Source organism: Eschscholzia californica, unplaced genomic scaffold (genome assembly GCF_041429995.1).
Source record: "Eschscholzia californica isolate CP2 unplaced genomic scaffold, dmEscCali1.0.p SCAF_5, whole genome shotgun sequence".
Classification (NCBI taxonomy): domain Eukaryota; kingdom Viridiplantae; phylum Streptophyta; class Magnoliopsida; order Ranunculales; family Papaveraceae; genus Eschscholzia; species Eschscholzia californica.
Window position 1 is genome coordinate 31718934 of NW_028238472.1, and position 17712 is coordinate 31736645.

Genomic DNA, 17712 nt, shown 5'->3' on the forward strand with positions numbered 1-17712 from the left:
ATCTCTTTCTTTCTCTCTTCTTCTTTCTTTACCTCTCTCTCTCTCTAACCCCTCTCTTTCTCTTTCTCCAACCCCTCTCTCTCTCTATCTTTAAAACTCCGGCGAAGGGGCGGAGCCCCTTCGCCGGAGAACCAGACCTTGAAGGTCTGGTTGGAAACCAGACCTTCAAGGTCTGGTGCGAAACCAGATCCGGTCTGGTTTCAAACCAGACCGAGATCTGGTTTCTACAACCAGATCCCGGTCTGGTTTGAAACCAGATCGGAATCTGGTTTCAACTAACCAGAACGAATTCTGGTTAGTTGAAACCAGATTCCGATCTGGTTTCAAACCAGACCGGGATCTGGTTGTAGAAACCAGATCTCGGTCTGGTTTGAAACCAGACCGGATCTGGTTTCGCACCAGACCTTCAAGGTCTGGTTCTCCGGCGAAGGGGCTCCGCCCCTTCGCCGGAGTTTTAAAGATAGAGAGAGAGAGGGGTTAGAGAAAGAGAAAGAGAGGGGTTAGAGAGAGAGAGGTAAAGAAAGAAGAAGAGAGAAAGAAAGAGATGAAGAAGAGAGAGAAAGAAGGAGATGAAGAAGAGAGAGAAATAAAAAAAAAAAAAAAATTTATTTTGGTAAAGGTGGCCGGCCGGAATTTTTTATTCCGGCCGGCAACCTTTTGCCGGAGAAGAAGGGTGAGGTGGACAGAGTGATGTGTCAATTGTTAGATGAGGTGGACAAAGAAAAGGAAAAAAAAATAATTACAGAAATGCCATGGGGGTAGAATTGGGAGGTTGAAAAAATTTGGGGCCATTTAGGAATTTTTTGGGGCCAAAACGAACTGCCGGACACAATTGGGGGCCAAAACGGTGAGTTGGTCAACAATTGGGGGCCAAAACGGAATTAACCCTTTTGGAAAAGATAGTCTGACTTTCCCGTCAATGAACTGACAATAAAAAAGGACTCATCTTGGTATTTTGTGCCAATTAGGGGGTCAGGCAGGAAACTGGTCATAAACTATGTGGAGAAAAATACATGCATGTTGCTTGCAACAATGTCGTACATAATGTTACCTGAACACCCCATTTCACTGTTGTTTATGTGAAACCTCCTACACACATTGTGGATTTGGAAAAATTACTAACGAGAGTAGGATTTAGTCTAGCAACAGAGAATATGATAGGATAGATTCAGACAATGCACGAAAATTACGACTTCGCCTTGAGGATACTAATGCTAAAAACATGGCGCCAACAAATTAATAAGGATCGTCAAAAAAAGTGTACAAGGAGGATGATCAAGTTATGATTTTCTTACGAAAAGATCGTGTTCTCACATGTGATTATAATAAACTAAAGCCTAAGAAGCATAATCGATAAAAGATTTTGAAGAAAAACAAGGTGGCAACAGATAAGCATTGTCAAGAAAAGTACATGAGGATGATGATCAAGTGATGATTTTCTTAAGGAAAGATCGTGTTCCCAGATGTACTTATAATAAGCTGGAGCCTAAGAAGTATAATCCACACAAGATTTTATGCGGTGGATCTTCCTAGAGATATGGGAATTTAAAATACTTTGAATTTGACAGATATTTATAATTGTTATTCGGATACACCGTTTTATCCTAAAGATAACTCAGGGCCGAGTTATTTTCAGGTGGAGGTGATTGATATAGAGGTATAGGATGAAAATTTCATGGAAGAAATTGATGCGGCAAAAAATAAAGGCAGACGACTGAAACTACCACAATTGGTGCTCAATTCCGAAATTTTCAGCGTTGGTGCGAAATAACGTTCCGCACAATCGTTGTCGCTAATGCCATAATCAGCTCATTATGGGGGGACAAATTCCATTATTTAGGCCTTCAAGACAAGACGGACTCGAGTGTAAAACAGAGGTGTACTCTTAAGTAGGGTTAATTTCATTTTGGCACCCAATTTGTGACGAATTCCCCGTTTCAGCCCTATACTCGTGTCTGACAGTTTGATTTAGCCCCCAAGAGTATCAACTTTTTTCCATAAATACATTTGGGGAAAAAAATGTATTCAAACATTTAAATCCATGTCATCTCTTCTCTGTATCATCATTTCTCTCCTCAACTTCATCTATCTCTACCTCATCATCTTCTTTAGTAGAGGTCTTCGGCGACCTTCAAACTTTAGTTTTTCCTGTCTTGTTTTTCTCTCTCTCTCTCTCTCTCTCTCTCTCTCTCTCTCTCTTGTGTTCTTCTTCTTCATTTTTCTTTTTTTTCTTCTTTCTTTTCCTTTCTCTTTAAACTAGGGTTTGGAGTTTCCCTAAACTTAGATCTAGTTCGAGGAACCCAAACCAGAGTGAAGCTTCGTTGAGACTTCCTGAAAAAGATGGCCTTCTAAGATCTTATGGCAAACAATATGGTCCCAAAAAATGGAGTCTCATCTCTTAACGTCTGGGTGGAACCATGCATAAAGACCCTAAATCTTGCCACGAACGTTGGAAAAATTACATGAAACCAAGAAGCAAAAGGGTTCTTTAATCCTTGATGAACAAAATCTTGTAATCTCTCTTCGATCTAAATGTGGTCATAAATGGGAAAAGATTGCTTATTTTGTTCCGGGTTGTACTGCTAAAATACTTGTTAAGTGGTGAGAGGTTTTCAAAGAAAAACAACTCAAACTCAAAAAATCAGTAATTCCACCATCTTCTTTAACAACTATAAGTCAAGTTTGTTCCTCACTTACTATTACTAATTCTTATGATGAAATGGAAGAAGGAAAAAAATTAAGTTTGAAGGTCGTCGAAAAAAGTGCCTAGTCGGTGACCTTCCCTTGATAAGATGGTGACGTGGAGAGAAGGATAAATGAAATGGAGGAGAGAAGTGATGAAATAGGGGAAGGATTGAGAGATCGGGTGGATTTGAACGTTTTTAGATTTTTTTTAGATATAATTCTATTTTGACCCTTAAGGGTATTTTGGAAAAAAAATTATACTCTTGCCATTTGGGGGTTAAATTAAACTGTCGGTCACTTATAGGGACTAAAACGACGAATTAGTCGAATGAATTCTTTTAAATATGAGTGAGTGTGTGTTGTATCATAATATGTCTCTCCACTCTGTATCATAATCTTGAACCTCCTTCATTGATCTCACCATAAAAGTTGTTAAGACTTGCTTAGTTCTATAAGATACTCAGTTTATGTTAGTTTTTAAGGTTACTATAAGCAAATTTTAAAAGAAATGATCTAACAAGGGAAATCCTATGCAGATTTTAAAGGAAATTTAAAGGGATTGATTTGTTAACTTTCTCTTGATTTGGTTCCTAAATCAAGAAGAAAGTCCGACTGTAGATTTGAAATTCTCTTCTAAATCTCTGGGGATTTTGTTGTTCTATCACTATTGAATTTTGAAAGAGGGTTGTTTCCCAAACTATATAAAATACTTAAAATGATTTAGTTTCTTTTACCACACAATAGCTTCTAAATTTTCATGGAATGTCTCCTACCAGAGGGAGCGAGAGTCATTGGAAATTTGGAACCCTTATCTTCTTTTTATCCAATTATGGTAATCCGGAAATAACTGTTCGAACAAAAATTAGTTAAAACACTTAAATCTCGTCAACTTACACATCATATGAGGGTATGAATCATTGGTCTTTTCGGCTTTTCTATGGGCCATGACGGCTTGTTTGAACCGATCCATTATCCATATCACTAAAACTTTAAAATCACAAAACTCAACCATTGTCATAGTAGCAATTGTTCCAACTTATTCATGCAGTGCTAACTCTAATCCAATGATTTTCTTTATCATGGGTTGAAGAAATGTAGGCCCAAAGCTCATGTCATTTCATTTGCTATTTGTATACAAATAGAGTCAACATGTATTTATGTTTCTTTGTTTTCTTGTGTGTGGTACTTTCATTCTTATGTTCTCAACAATGATTTCATTTGTACAAGTTGGGCTGCTAAGGAATCATGGAATGGATGAGAGAGAGATGTTAAATAGCATGAGCAAAGCCATGTGATCATTGAAGAGGGAGGGGGTGTTTGTTATGTTTTCTTCCATGTGGGATCTGATTAGTCTCAATCTGGTCCTTCTGAGTAAAATGGACCTAAAATCTACCCAAATCACCTATCTGGACGAGTTAGACAAAAATAAACATTCTCAAAAATGTCTCAAGTCATTTCATATATCAAGTCAATCCAGATATCGAGTTAGAGAACAGATCTAACTTCGAGATAAACAAAAATTACTGCAGCTACTCAGCCTTATGACAATTCACAGTCTCTGAAAACAGTACTCAGCCTTTTTGATAATTCACAGTCTCTGAAAATAGTACTCAGCCTTTTTGACAATTCACAGGCTCTGAAAACAGAACAAACTTAGATCATCCATCTACCTCCAAGTGAGTAAATCTTCTACTCTTTTTATGTGCACATCCCTTTACCACTCTTTTCATATTAAACATAGTTATGTCAGTCCATTTTGGTCTAATCCTTCTTCAACCAGAGTCAATTTTTTAAACTAAATTATCTCCAAAATCGAAACCAATATCAACAATGAGAAAGGTGAAACGATATTTTCCAAAAGGCTAATGTGATGTTTATGCGGGAGAAGCCAAAACGAGAAGAGATGAATCAACCTTCATTCCAAAAATTACTACATCAAAAGGAAGAAGAGTTTGGATTCGATCATGCAGTGGGACGTCTCACAATATGACGTAAAGAAGCTACATTCATCGATGCAACTTCCTTTTTAATTTTTATCACAAAAGAAAATCAATAAGTATAGAAAAAAAGCATAAAATTCACTAGAATTGGTTTGTGAAAACAATCATAAATGATATTTCTTTCATTAATTTTCTAACACAACTTCAAGAAATATATCACTCGGATGAATCATTTACTTAAAGTATATGTCTCAGATTTCTAATAATCATGAAAAAAACAACAAAAAGAAAAGAAAAGATAAATGTTGTAATTATTCAAGTTCTACGCTTTTAGCCGACAAGAACTTCTAGTAGAAATAATGCTCTTTTGAGCCGAAAAAACCAACTTACTTGAGATATTTCCGTAGATTTCTTCTTCACCACCTCTAGTACCTAAGGTTGAATACACTTAGGAAGATGAAAGAGCAGGCTGTTGATTAGTCTCTTCATTTTGCAAACTGGCGTAATAGTTGACCAAAACATTCCACCCACCAGGGCACATAAAACCATCAGGAGGGTTCTCGCCACTTCTAGCATAACTTCGCATCTGTTCAGTTAATATATATATATATACCAGCCCAAGTTAGGTACATAAACATGATAATCGAAGAAAGTGTTTTTCTCGTAAGCAACTGATTTTTCGTGTCACATGTAAGTCTATCGGGAAAAAAAAGAAAAGCACGGCAAAATGTGGCATTCCTACCTTGGTGCCCGAAATGAAGAGAAAATCTTTGGTTCGTGAAGGATCAAAAAACGCCATCTTTTTCACCGTTGTATCATATGCCGCCACCTACGAAAGATAATGGAGTATAAAAATGTTGATTATTTCGAAACATACCTGCCTCATTAATTGGCTTACGGATGCCAAAAACGAAAAATTTAGGAATAAACAAGAAAAGGTTCTAACCAATAAGCAAGAAAATGATATATTTCAGCATATACCTTGAATGGCAAAATGTTAAGCTTCTCTAAGCCTGGAGCCATGCTTAAAACCTTCTTCCCATGATCTGGATCATATAAATCCCTCTTCTCAGTTGGATGGCCCATACCGGCAGGATCTCGACCCACAATATAGAAATTCGCCCCGGCATTTATACGGGCTTTTGCATGCCACTGCACTTCAGTTGGGCCTGCGTAATGCATAGGTGATGGGAATATAGACACAATCGTAGTCTCAGGGTCAAGAACGCCATCTTCTAGAACCTGAGAAAGAGCTAAGAAGTTAAAGAAAAGACTTAAATATGTAATTTAGGAACCATTTTCGGGTAGAATCAACTAAGAACTAACCTTGCTATGTTGCTCCATTCGAACATCTAATGGAACATCATCAGCCTTCACAAAACCACCTAGAGGGTGAAGTAACAAAATTGGGTTCTTATAACCCATATCCAGAAGTCTTTTACGTGTATCATTCATTAGTAATGCATGGCCATTATGCACAGGATTCCTTAGCTGAAAAGCAAAAACTGCATCAGCTTGACGCTTATCAAATTCTTTTCGTAGTTCACGGGGAGAGAGCCTATAATGGTCTAGACCATCGTTGTATTTGATAGGCTGTAACACTTCCAAATCACCACCAATGAGCCAATCTCCTGCGGGAGTAATTGCCTCGTCAACATAAGGTAAGCCTGGAGCTGTTGTTCCCCAAGTTCTCGCAATTCTTTCTTCTTTATTATGCTTATATATTTGAACACTGCGTTAGAAGAAGAATCGAGGTGTTGAAATCAAGTGAAGATAGTCAATCTTTGGAAAGAAAAGATAGGAAACTCCTACACTCTACTTCGAAATGTTGGAATAATCCCACATTGGTTGTGGAAAGGCCAAGTGGTCCATTTACTAGTGGGAGGAAAGATGCTATTCTCTAACTAGCTTTTGGTGCAGAGACGCACAACACACCCAATACTGGTATCAGAGCCCAAGAAACAACAATTCTCTGTCCAATAGTCTGAGGGGGATATTGTCAGAAATAATCTCACATTGGTTGCGGATGGGACAGGTGGTCAAGCCCTACCTATTGAGAGGGGTCCAGGACATTTCAAATTGAAAATTGTAACCCCTTTTTATCCTTTTGGACATTCTAATACTTTTTAGCAAATGATCAAAACATAATATTTCAAGAACATCAAATCACTCTACAGGATCAAATCACACTATAAAATGAACATCACATAAGCTTCAAACTAACACAATAATTTGGGTGAAAAAAAGAAAGGAGAAGAAATTACCTTCGGAGAATAGCAATTAAATCCCCATTTGCTCCAATCAATCCCACATTTGGAGAAGACCCAATAGTTTCCTTATCTTTATCATCAATGGCTAAAACAATAGGAAGTGACATATTCACAATTGACCCATCTTTCAATTTAATACAATTAAAATGCAAACTCTGCAAATACTCATCTTCTCTCATAAACCCTTTTAATGGATTAGCCCATCCTTCACTAATTATATGTACCCATTCAAGATCTACTTTACTAATCTTCACTTTTGGCATCAATTCAGCTTCACCTCTCTTTAAATCTCTTTCACTTTCAGGAACAACAAGATCAACAAGAGGACCACCATCTGGGTCGATCAAAGAACTCTTAACCACTGAAGAAATCCCACTTTCTTTTATAGACATTGAAGGGTGTGAAGGAACAAATTGGATTAAAGAATTGAAATGATAGATGGGTTTGGTTCTAATTCTGGGGAATTTGTTTCTTTTGTATATGGGTTTATTTGTGCTTTGGAAGTTGATGTGTGTTGTGTGAGTGTATGCTCCAATGTTTAAAGCCATTTTTTTAATAACTTTTTCTCTCTCTCTCTCTCTAACTTCTCTCTTTTCTTTTGGAGGATCTTTGATCCGTTAAATTTGGGGCGACACTGTATTGGTTTGGCCTGTAAAAGTTTAGGTGACATTTTTAGTGGAGAAGAATAAGAGATAGAATTGTAAAGGATGTCCACATGTTTGTCTGCCCCCATTTATAGAAATTTAATTTAATGGCGCCATTAACGTATGAAATCGCTATTGGGTTTGCACGATGTTTGATCTAGGGGTGGGAATCGGACGGGTATGTGCACTCACGGATAAAAACACTTCAGGCTCGAGCGGGTCGGGTAGATCTTCTCTTTGACTATTAGGGTAGTCGGGTAAGATGGAGCGGGCAATTTTTTAGGCCATCGCTTTGGGGAAAGCAAAATAGTTTCTGGGGTGTGAAGACTTAGTAAAAAATTGGTTAATTTTGTTTGACAATTTTATTTTGTAAGTTGTTAGAGGAAAATAAAAATAAAAAACCCTCCACCTCACCTCTCTCTCTCCACCTCATCTTTTCTCTCTCCACCTCACCTCTCTCTTCTCCCCGGAAACTTTTTAAAATTTTGCTTTCCCCAAAGCGCTGGTCATTTTTTATTTTCTTCTGTTCAAAGTCCGCCCACACCCACTAGAGGAGTTGGGTTGTCGGGCGACGGGCGGCTCGGGGATTGGGCATCATCCAAGTCTAAATAATTTTTTTATTTGTTTGTTTAGGGGAATCACTTCATTTCTTCTTTCATATTTCAGTAGATTGTAAATGTTATATATATATATGCTTGTATATATATATATATATATATATATATATATATATATATATATGCTTGTATTGGTCTTAGTAATAGATCTTCTTTACAGATTTGTATTGGTCTTAGTTATAGATCTTGTATAGATTATCAGAAACTCATAGAGGAATGAGATAAAGAAAGAAAGATTAATTAGAGAGAATGAAATGGAAGAAAGAGAAACACTAGCAGAGTACCAGAATGACAGAAAGAAAAGTGGAAAAGACAAAAGTTTAGGGGGAACGTGGGGTATATATAATAGGGTAGTGGTGGAGTTATTCACCCTAGATCTAACGGATAAACGATATCTTAGAGATCCCTCATCTAACGGCATATGTTCTCTCCGTCTTATTGAAGATTTGAAGTGAATTTCTTCTTTTAGGCTTCCTAGTGGACCACAAATGGGCGGGCATATATAGGCACCAACCGGGCTTGCCCTATCGGACTCGAGTGTGGGCGGGAGGTCGGGCAAGGAGTTTTACCCGCGCCCGCCCACCAAATTTCATCGGGTCGGGCGGGATCTACATGCAACGGGTAGCGGGTGCCCGTGGTCAGTCATGGGCTCTGGTACCCATGGGCGGTTCCGGGCTCGCAGCAAACATTCTCACCCCTAGTTTGATGTATAGACTTTCTTACACTCTCGTTACAGCATCGTTAAGAGGCCATTGGACCTCTTTGGGCTTCTAACTTACTAGGCCCACATAATGTAGCTTGGTGAATGGACATTGTGTATGGAAAAAATTTATATGCACTCACCATTTTTACTTGTCACACGCACACTCGTATTGATTTGGTCAATTTGCCTTTAGTGAGTCAAATTTCACTCACACTCATTACCAAGTCAATATCGGTTAAGTTGGCAAAAAAAAAACCTAAAATCTTCCACCACTCTCAAAACTTAAGAATCCTTCCATTAACCGCATTCATCACTCCACCATTTACAATTTTTTTGTCGGCAAAAACGTCTTGAAATCAACCCATTATCTTCCTCTAAGATTAGCTAGATTCAAATTATTGAAGTTTTTTATTGGTGTTTTAATGGTGAAAATCATGGAAAAGAGAGAAACCTCACTCATTTTGATCCAAGTAAAACTATAAAGACCGACTCACTAAAAAAATGTAAAGAAGCATCTCACGTCGTTGTAAGATTTTCTTTCATCGAAAGTGGTGTCTTCCTTGAAGAGCAAAAAAATTCATGAAGGTAACTTATCGGAGGTACTAGTCTGACAGATTGCATGATAGGTCGACATGAAGCTACCGATGACTTATGTTACACACCGGCTTCATCTTTCCAACGGTATGGTACAATACCAGTTTCATCGTACCAACAAAAAACTAATTGAAATTCCTTCAAGTGTTGTTCTTTGTTATCTGTCGGCATGACTCCACCGATGCCTTATGTTACACATTAGTATCATCTTTCCAATTGTTTGAGTATAGAATTAGTTTCATCTTACCGAAGGAAAACTTATCAAAATTCTCTAAAATGTGCTTGTGAGGAGAGGGCATGATGAAAATAAAAAAGACGAACTTGAGAATGAGAGTAAAAAGACCGAGAACGAGAGGAAAAGAGATGGAAAGGTTATTTCTTTTTTTTGTTGAGAAGAACAGTACATAGAAAGAAAGGCAAAACACAGAGTCTAGGAATCAAGAAAGTCGGGTTGGACCTCCACGAGTTTGAACGCCGATTATGTCTCGCCCATTTAGCCAGTCTGTCAGCTTGGGTATTTCCAGCGCGCGTGATGTGGGAGAAGATTACGCCTTTGAAGTGTGATGACACTTGCCGAATTTTTTTAGATGACATGAGGATTGCTAGTGAGTCGTATTGCTTTGTTTCTGGAGGTGATTGATGATGTCACTATTGTCGCTTTCGATATGAAGATACTCAGTATGGTACTCAATTGCCCAGTTTATAGCCTTGAGTATCACTTCGCTTTCGCATTCTTCTGAATTTCTACCTCTGGTGATATCGGATAAGGCTGCTGTGAATTCTGCTCGAAATCATGAATGATACATTCTATTCCTGCCACCTCTTTGAGTTGTGTAAAAGACGCATCCGTGTTGATTTTGTAGTATGGATAACTAGGGGGCCAAGTAGAGTCTTTTCTGGTGTTCTGGCTGGAGCTGGTGTTATGAATGATTTCTGGGAGTTTTTGTATTTTGTGGATGGTATGAAATGAGTTGAGGACTTGCATGTTAAAGCATCTATCACATCTAGCTTTCCAGATGACCATAAATTTTTTGAGAATAAGCTTACGTAGTTGGTTTCCATCTTTTTTCTTTGTAAAATCCTTTCCATAATTGAGTTGATTATGTTCGATTTAATGTCAAAGTAGAATCCTTTCCGTTGCCGATCTTATTGTCGTCGGTTTCTCTAATGTGACGATACATGAAACTGATAGTATAGTTTTCGGATTTCGTAGGAGGCCATCTCACTTGGTCGTTTTCATGTTCCTATATACTTATGCTGCAAATAACATTAGCAATATCGATAGTAAAAATAGTATGTATGTGATGTGACACTAAAATGCCACATTTGGAGAGCCTAACTTAGACTAATTAGTCCTTTTCGAGTGTTATCAATAATATTTTATGTGTTTTTCATGTTAGGTACTTATTTTAGAGTTAAGCGTGGGATTCGGAATAAAAGGAGCGAATTATCACTATCATTTCATGTGCCGAAAATGAGAGAAAAAGACTTCAAGCAAATCAAATGACAAGTATAGTCAATGACGAGTCCGACGGTGAAAACGGTATTCAATTCAGAGTTCAGACGGGGAAGATATGGAAGAAAGAAGTCCGAGGGTATTCTAGTCCTTTGTGAGAATTTGAAGATGTAGAGACAAGGATGGAGGCACTCTCTTGGTTTCTAAATCAAAGCCCAAAACCAAGTCCAAGCCCAAGAAATATTAAGAGAAGAAGAATTGTGTAGAGATTTTATGGGCATCCATTTCTAGTCTAAAGACTTAGTCAAGTTTGACTAAGTCTAGGGGTTGAATGAAGTTAGAGAAAGGGGGTCAAAGACACTATTCATTTTCTTCTTCATTCATCATTCAAGTTATCAAGGAAGAGAGAAAGGAGGCTAGGGTTTTCTTGTTCTAGGGTTTCAAGGCAAGAGTTTGAAGAGAGGGAGCTTGAGAGAGAAGAGGCTGCCGGTTCTAGCTTGGCCGGCCAACATGGCTCGGCCGGCCAAAGCTAGGACCGGCTGGAATAGCAAGAACACGGACTACAGGAAGCTTTGACGGGCGCAACAGCAGCATGCTCCACAACGAAATCAGCAGCTCCGGCAGTAGCTGTAGGCACGGGTTCTTCACGAACCAACAGCTCCAGGCACGGAACAACAGCTGCTCCGGTCGCTCATCAGCTCGGAACGCCATCTTCTAGCAGCTGCTCGGGTGTTCTTCAGCACGGGATGGCACTAGAGACGCACGGACGGGACGGGACGCGGCTGCGGGCACGGGAAGCTTCCATGGGAGCTGCTGGCCGGATTTCTTTTTTCTTGGCCGGAAGTTGTTTTGCCGGGATTCCGGCCACCTTCTTGGCCGGAAATCTTAGGGCTTTTACTCCCCATGCCATGATCTTGCTTCTCATTTGGTTTGATTTGATTTTGGGTTAGAAATTGCTAGAGAGAGAAAGCTAGGGTTTAGCTTTAATGGAGGTCATCCTAGAGACAATATGCATAATGATGGTCGTAGGGATTATTATCAACCTCAAGAAGGTTATGAACCATATTATAGATATCCTGACAGATCATCTTACATGCATTATAGTAGAGAGTCTTATGCTCCAAATGTGTCCCAACCTCAATGGGAAAACATTGAAACTAATGACTCTTACATGCATTATAACGAAGAATTTTATGCTTCACACGTATCTCAACCTCATTGGGATAACGGTGAAACTATTGATCCTTCATCTTTAGCATCACCTTCGTTGGCCGAAACTATGAGTATGTTAAAGAAGGTTCATGAAGAGTCTATTAGTGCGCTAAGGAAGATAAATGGAGAATCTTCTGCTCCACACGTGTCTCAACCTCAATGGGATAACGGTGAAGCTCTTGACTCTCCATCTTTAGCATCATCTTCGTTGGCCGAAACTATGAGTATGTTAAAGAAGGTTCATGAAGAGTCTATTAGTGCGCTAAGGAGGATTAATGGAGAATCTTCTGCTCCACACGTGTCTCAACTTCAGTGGGATAACGGTGAAACTATTGACTCTCCATCTTTAAGATCATCTTCATTGACCCAAACTGTTAGTGATCTTCAAAAGAGTACTTTCGAGTTTTGTCAGACTTTAGAAGAAAAGAATGACAATACCTATGGAACTATACAAGAAATAACAACCAGTATTACAGAAGAAGATCACCATGAGAATGTAGAGTACGGTCCACAGTGTCCTGTGTACTATGATGACGAGGATACAATTTTTGAGGAGTACAGTTCTCCCGACAACATCGTTATTGAGACTAAAATCTCAAAAACGATGGAGCCCTATATTGAGATATCCTCTCATTGTATCGAACTTGAAATCCATTCAGACCATCATGAAGAGTTCACTAGAGTTGAAGATAATTTGAAGTCGTTTGACTCAACTGAGGATGATGAATCATGGTTGACCAATTTGCTAAATGTGAGGATTGACTCGCCTGATTTAGGCGAAGATTTAGAATTCTTTAGGGACACCGATGATAACATGATAAAAGAAATTATAGAAGGACTATCTAACTCGACTTCTAGGAATTGTAAGTCTGATAGTAGGGTTTCTCCATTGAAGGAACCTGAAGTACCTGTTTTAGAGAACCCTAGTTTAAGTCCGGGTGTCATTGATAGTCCTCTAGATTACTTTGCATTTTGTCCCTCAAAACCATGTGTAGATTTTGAAGCACTCACTCCCTCTGTCGATCATCCATATGAAGACCCATTCTATCCGGTCTGTACTCTCTCTAGTGCGATGCCAAACTTAACGACCTTATTGTCGTCTAAGTTTGGGGATTGCACTTCTTACTTGATAGTCTCACTTACACTATCACCAATTCACAAAAATGTGAGACTATCGTTCACTGAAAACTTTGTGTTTTGGGTGGACCCACAGATGTATAGAATATTGGTTTACAGTTAGTTACACTTCTGTAATCCAGTAGGTATAATTTTTTTCCATTTTTTCGAATCATCTGTTTCGTCTGGCTAAAGACGTTAAACTTAGCGCTTTCTGGGAGGCAACCCACGGTTGGGACGTTGGAATCAGGTAATATTTTTCCCTCACCCTGTTATTTTTTTTTGCATAGTCTTCAAAACATTGAGGACAATGTTTGGTTTAAGTTTGGGGATAGGGGATTGAAATTTTGCTAAGTCCTTATTTCAAAAATTCAAAAGGGTTTAAAATTTTTTCAAAATTTTTAATTTTTGGATTGAAAGCGTGAGTCTAGTTGTTTTTGCTTGTTAATAGTTATAGAGTCTAGTTTGTCAGACTATCCGTTTGCTAAAGGTTTTTTTTCCACGAATTTCGAGTCTTGAAGTTGTTTGTGCACTAGCCATGTGAGTGTTAGATAGGTGAAGAGTTGACTTTTCTGAGAGAACTTAATCGATCATTAGTGGAGACTTAACCTATGTGAGATTCTGAGCCTTTCTTGTTGTTTTGAGTGATCTCTTCTGAGCTAATTCTGAGTAGAATGAAGAGCTACTCAACCTCGCAATATTGAAAGAAGAACTCATTTGATTTCTTGAGTTCAAATTTTACAACCACTAGGGATGTCATCAGGAAGTAAACCTTTCTCTTGTAGTCTGAGAAACTTGAAAACAGTGTCAACTAGAGGAAGATAGAAATCCATTTGTTTAAAAGGTTTAATTTTCCGACGTTTAGATAATGACGTTTTTCTAAATGTTGAGTTATAGAGTTTGAAAATCATGATAGGAAGGGGGTGAATTTATGAATGTTTAAAGTGGATTCCGAACTCTAGGATTTTTCCCCATTTGAGTTCATTTTTATTGTTTGTTTTATTATTTTATTATTTTATTATTTCATCACCAAAATCAAATTGATTTCAGAAACAAAACCGTGTAACTTCTAAGTCTTAGAATAGATTGACTTAGTCTCTGAGGAACGAACCGATCTTGCCGGAACTATTACTTGACGCCCGTATACTTGCGGGTGGTGACCTATTTAGGAAACTTTCTAGGCCCATCAGCAGGCAGATGGAAGACCATTTCATATTGTGTATGGTCTTGGTTTTTACCCACCAAAAGGACCGTTTAACGGTCTCTATGCCCTTGTTGATGCATGTGGGCACAACATAGCATTGCATCTGGTATCGAGGGACGACTACAACTATTGTGGAAATTACAATAGTGCGACCAGCTTAAGAAAGGATGTTGTCTGCCATTTGGACAACTTGAGTTGTCAGATTGGGATTAAGATAGATGAGGAGGTTTAATTTTAGCTTCCCAATGAAGAGATTAGCCCCAAGATATTTTTTCTTGAGGGCAGATTGTCGAACTTTAAGATTTTTTATGAGCATTCTTTGGAATTTGGGGTGAGAGTTTTTGAAGAAGATAGTGGATTTTGCATAGTTAATCATATGTCCAGAGGCGGAGCAGAAAGTGGAGAATCTGTTTAAGATTGTAGATGTTGTCCAGGGAGTTGCGACCAAAGATGATACAGTCGTCAGCAAATAGTAGATGTTTGATGACCATCTCGGAATTAGGGATTGGGACGCCAATGAAAGGGTGAGAGCTAGAGTTATTCTCAAGAAGGCGGCTGAGATCTTCCATAGCCAGAGTGAAGAAGAAGGGGATGAGGGGGTCGCCTTGTCTATTACCTCTATAAATCTCGAAAGTAGGACCCCGAACGACCATTGATAAGATCTGCCATCGAGGAGGTGGAAAGACAGGCTTTGATCATGTTAACCCAATGTTGGGAGATGAAGGATATATCCGTTCGATCTGAAGAAGTGTCCTTCGACCAAGGTAACAATGCGATCGATTTGTCAGCTAGGATAACGATGAATTCGTCCTGAAGATCATCCAGTCCGGTCCAATTAGGGGTCGTATTGCTTTGCTAGAAGCCGCTTGCGATCGTCGAATCACTTCGGTGATTCGCGGCTAACATAGACCGGATCCTACAACGGGTTGCACATAAGAATGGTAACTTGATCGGAGAGATTTGACTAGACGGGAATAGGCTAAAGATGGATTATATCCAACTAAATAGGCCAAAAAGATTCGAATGACGATTCGGAACAAGATAGAAAGAACCGGGCCAAAAAGGGGTGCCCGGAGCAAAGCTCTAAGGGTCGGCCATGTGATGGCCGACCACATAAAGCCCATGGTGGTCTGCTTTAGCCGCCCACACTAAAGGGTGAAACCCTAAACACCCAAAAAGGGTATTTTGGGTATTATCTTTTCTGTGACCCGGAAAATAGAAAACCTAATTTGAATATGATTCTAATTAGGGTTTCTCTATATAAGGGTCATTAGAGAACAGAAAAGGTGTGAATTTTTCTCAGAAAGAAAAATTATACAACTCACTCTCTCAACATATAGCTAGTGGAGAGAGAGGATTGTAGAGAAAAAACTCTCATTCTATCAATCTAGTCAAGAAGAAGGGTTCTTCTCAACCTTCCGTTAATTTCTAGCAGACATTAAGGAAGGGAGATCAAGTTAACCTACTCGGTGTCTCAAGTAGAGGAGCGACAATTGGAGCTCTCGATCTTCACACGCGAATTGGAATGGTTTGAGGGAAAAATGCGAGAAGGTATTTATCCCTCTTCTAGTTCATTGTTTAGTTATGCAATAGATCCTGGATATCTAGTGTTAACATATATATGTTGAGATTCCGTTTAGAACACTAGATAGTGTATTAGATACATGTAAACCCCTACAGTGGCATCACGAGCCGGTTGCATGAAACTAACCTTGACTAGGCGAATTAGATTCGAACTTGATTGATTAGGAAATTTTATGTTAGACATGAAATTGATTAGATTAGACCTAATCGGGTAGAAAATTTAAAGGGGTTTCAATAGTTGAAAACTTTTAAAAATCGAATTCTGAAAAACGTTTTCGGAAAGATGATTAAAAAGGTTTTGATTTTGAAAAAATATGTTTTCAAAATCTGCTGTTTTTGATGGATTTCCATAAAAAACAGCAGCTATGGTCGGTTAGAACAGAAAAACAAGGAAAAAATGCTTCTGTTTGAGAGTCGGACTGACCAGGACGCGTCCCTGGACGCATCTGGCCAGTCGCGCACGCGTCCCAGTCCTTCTCAGACTGGGAATCTGAGACTATCTCGGACGCGTCCCAGTCTGAGACGGACTGGGAGTTCGGGTATGTCTCGGACAAAACGCGTCCCACTCCTTCTCGGATTGGGAATCCGAGAGCAACTAGGTCGCGTCTTTGGACGCGACCAGTGCATTCTGTGCGTGTCTCGGACTGGGAATCTGAGAGTAACTAGGTCGCGTCTTTGGACGCGACCAGTGCATTCTGTGCGTGTCTCAGACTGGGAATCCGAGAGTAACTAGGTCGCGTCTTTGGACGCGACTGACGCAGGTCCTTCCAGACGCGTTTAGGACGCGTCTTGGAAAACCGAAGCCGTCTCGGACTTGAAGTCCGAGATGACCTATGATGTGTCTTAGGTCAGACGCGTCTTAAGGACGCGTCCGGGTGGTCCCGAGCATCTCGGACTTCATGTCCGAGATGCACAGACTTGGGACAGACGCCTTTGGCCTAGGGCCGGGACGCGTCCACCCGAGGGACTCGGCACGTCTTCGAACTTGCCGGCCCGGGTCCGACCAAGGCTCGGACCTTGACCGTGACCTGTCTTGGTCCATCCGAGACTGGTCAAAGGGTCCCTTGACCAAGTTTGACTTGGGTCTTTAGAGTTTGACTCGGGCCCTTTTGGGCCTTGATCCGAGTGGGAGGTTTCGATTGTTCTTCATCCGACTTCAACCATATTTTTCCGAAATTGACCCGGACCATCCGAGAATCCAAACGGAGTTTTTCCTTAAAGCGATTTTGGAAATCATTAAGGAAGAAACATGACGCGCCATTAGTCTGTATTTGACGAAAATAGACTTAGAATTCACGTTAGACATAGAAATGTCACAATTTCCCACTAATAGCTACACGAAACGTAGCGAACCTAGAAACGAATCTAGGATACATACTTTATCTTCTATGATTGTCATATTTCTGAATGTATGTATATATATAATATATGTGTGTGTGTGTGTGTGTGTGTGTGTGTGTGTGTGTGTGTGTGTGATTGCGTAGATTAGGATACCTTTAGATAGGTAAACGCTTCTTGTTTCTAAGCACAAGTGTGATGTGCCCGAATAATACTTAGAGTATAGGGTCTTAAGAAACCATTGACGAATCGAATGATGGGATCATGATTCGAGTGGGAGTACTCAATGGTGGTTCAAGGATATGAATCCAAACGAACCTTAGACGAACAAGAAATAACCTAAAAGATG

General features: G+C 39.4%; 1 protein-coding gene across 1 annotated transcript; it reads right to left on the reverse strand.

Annotated features, from left to right (window-relative positions):
* Positions 1–4776: 4776 nt before the first annotated feature.
* On the reverse strand, positions 4777–7632 carry LOC147538606 (ATP sulfurylase 2-like). Its single transcript, XM_086640789.1, has 5 exons — positions 6890–7632; positions 5952–6357; positions 5607–5867; positions 5368–5454; positions 4777–5211 (listed from the first exon to the last, which is right to left on the reverse strand). The coding sequence occupies exons 1-5, from the start codon at positions 7441–7443 to the stop codon at positions 5074–5076; spliced, it is 1446 nt and encodes a 481-aa protein (XP_086496915.1). The 5' UTR covers positions 7444–7632; the 3' UTR covers positions 4777–5073.
* Positions 7633–17712: the final 10080 nt, after the last annotated feature.

Coding starts and splice junctions, on each gene's coding strand:
- LOC147538606 (XM_086640789.1), bottom strand. CDS start 7,443: ATGGCTTTAAACATTGGAGCATACACTCACACAACACACATCAACTTC. Junction 6,358..6,889: donor TTAATTGCTATTCTCCGAAG/GTAATTTCTTCT, acceptor CTTCTAACGCAG/TGTTCAAATATATAAGCATA. Junction 5,212..5,367: donor TCTTCATTTCGGGCACCAAG/GTAGGAATGCCA, acceptor TTAACTGAACAG/ATGCGAAGTTATGCTAGAAG.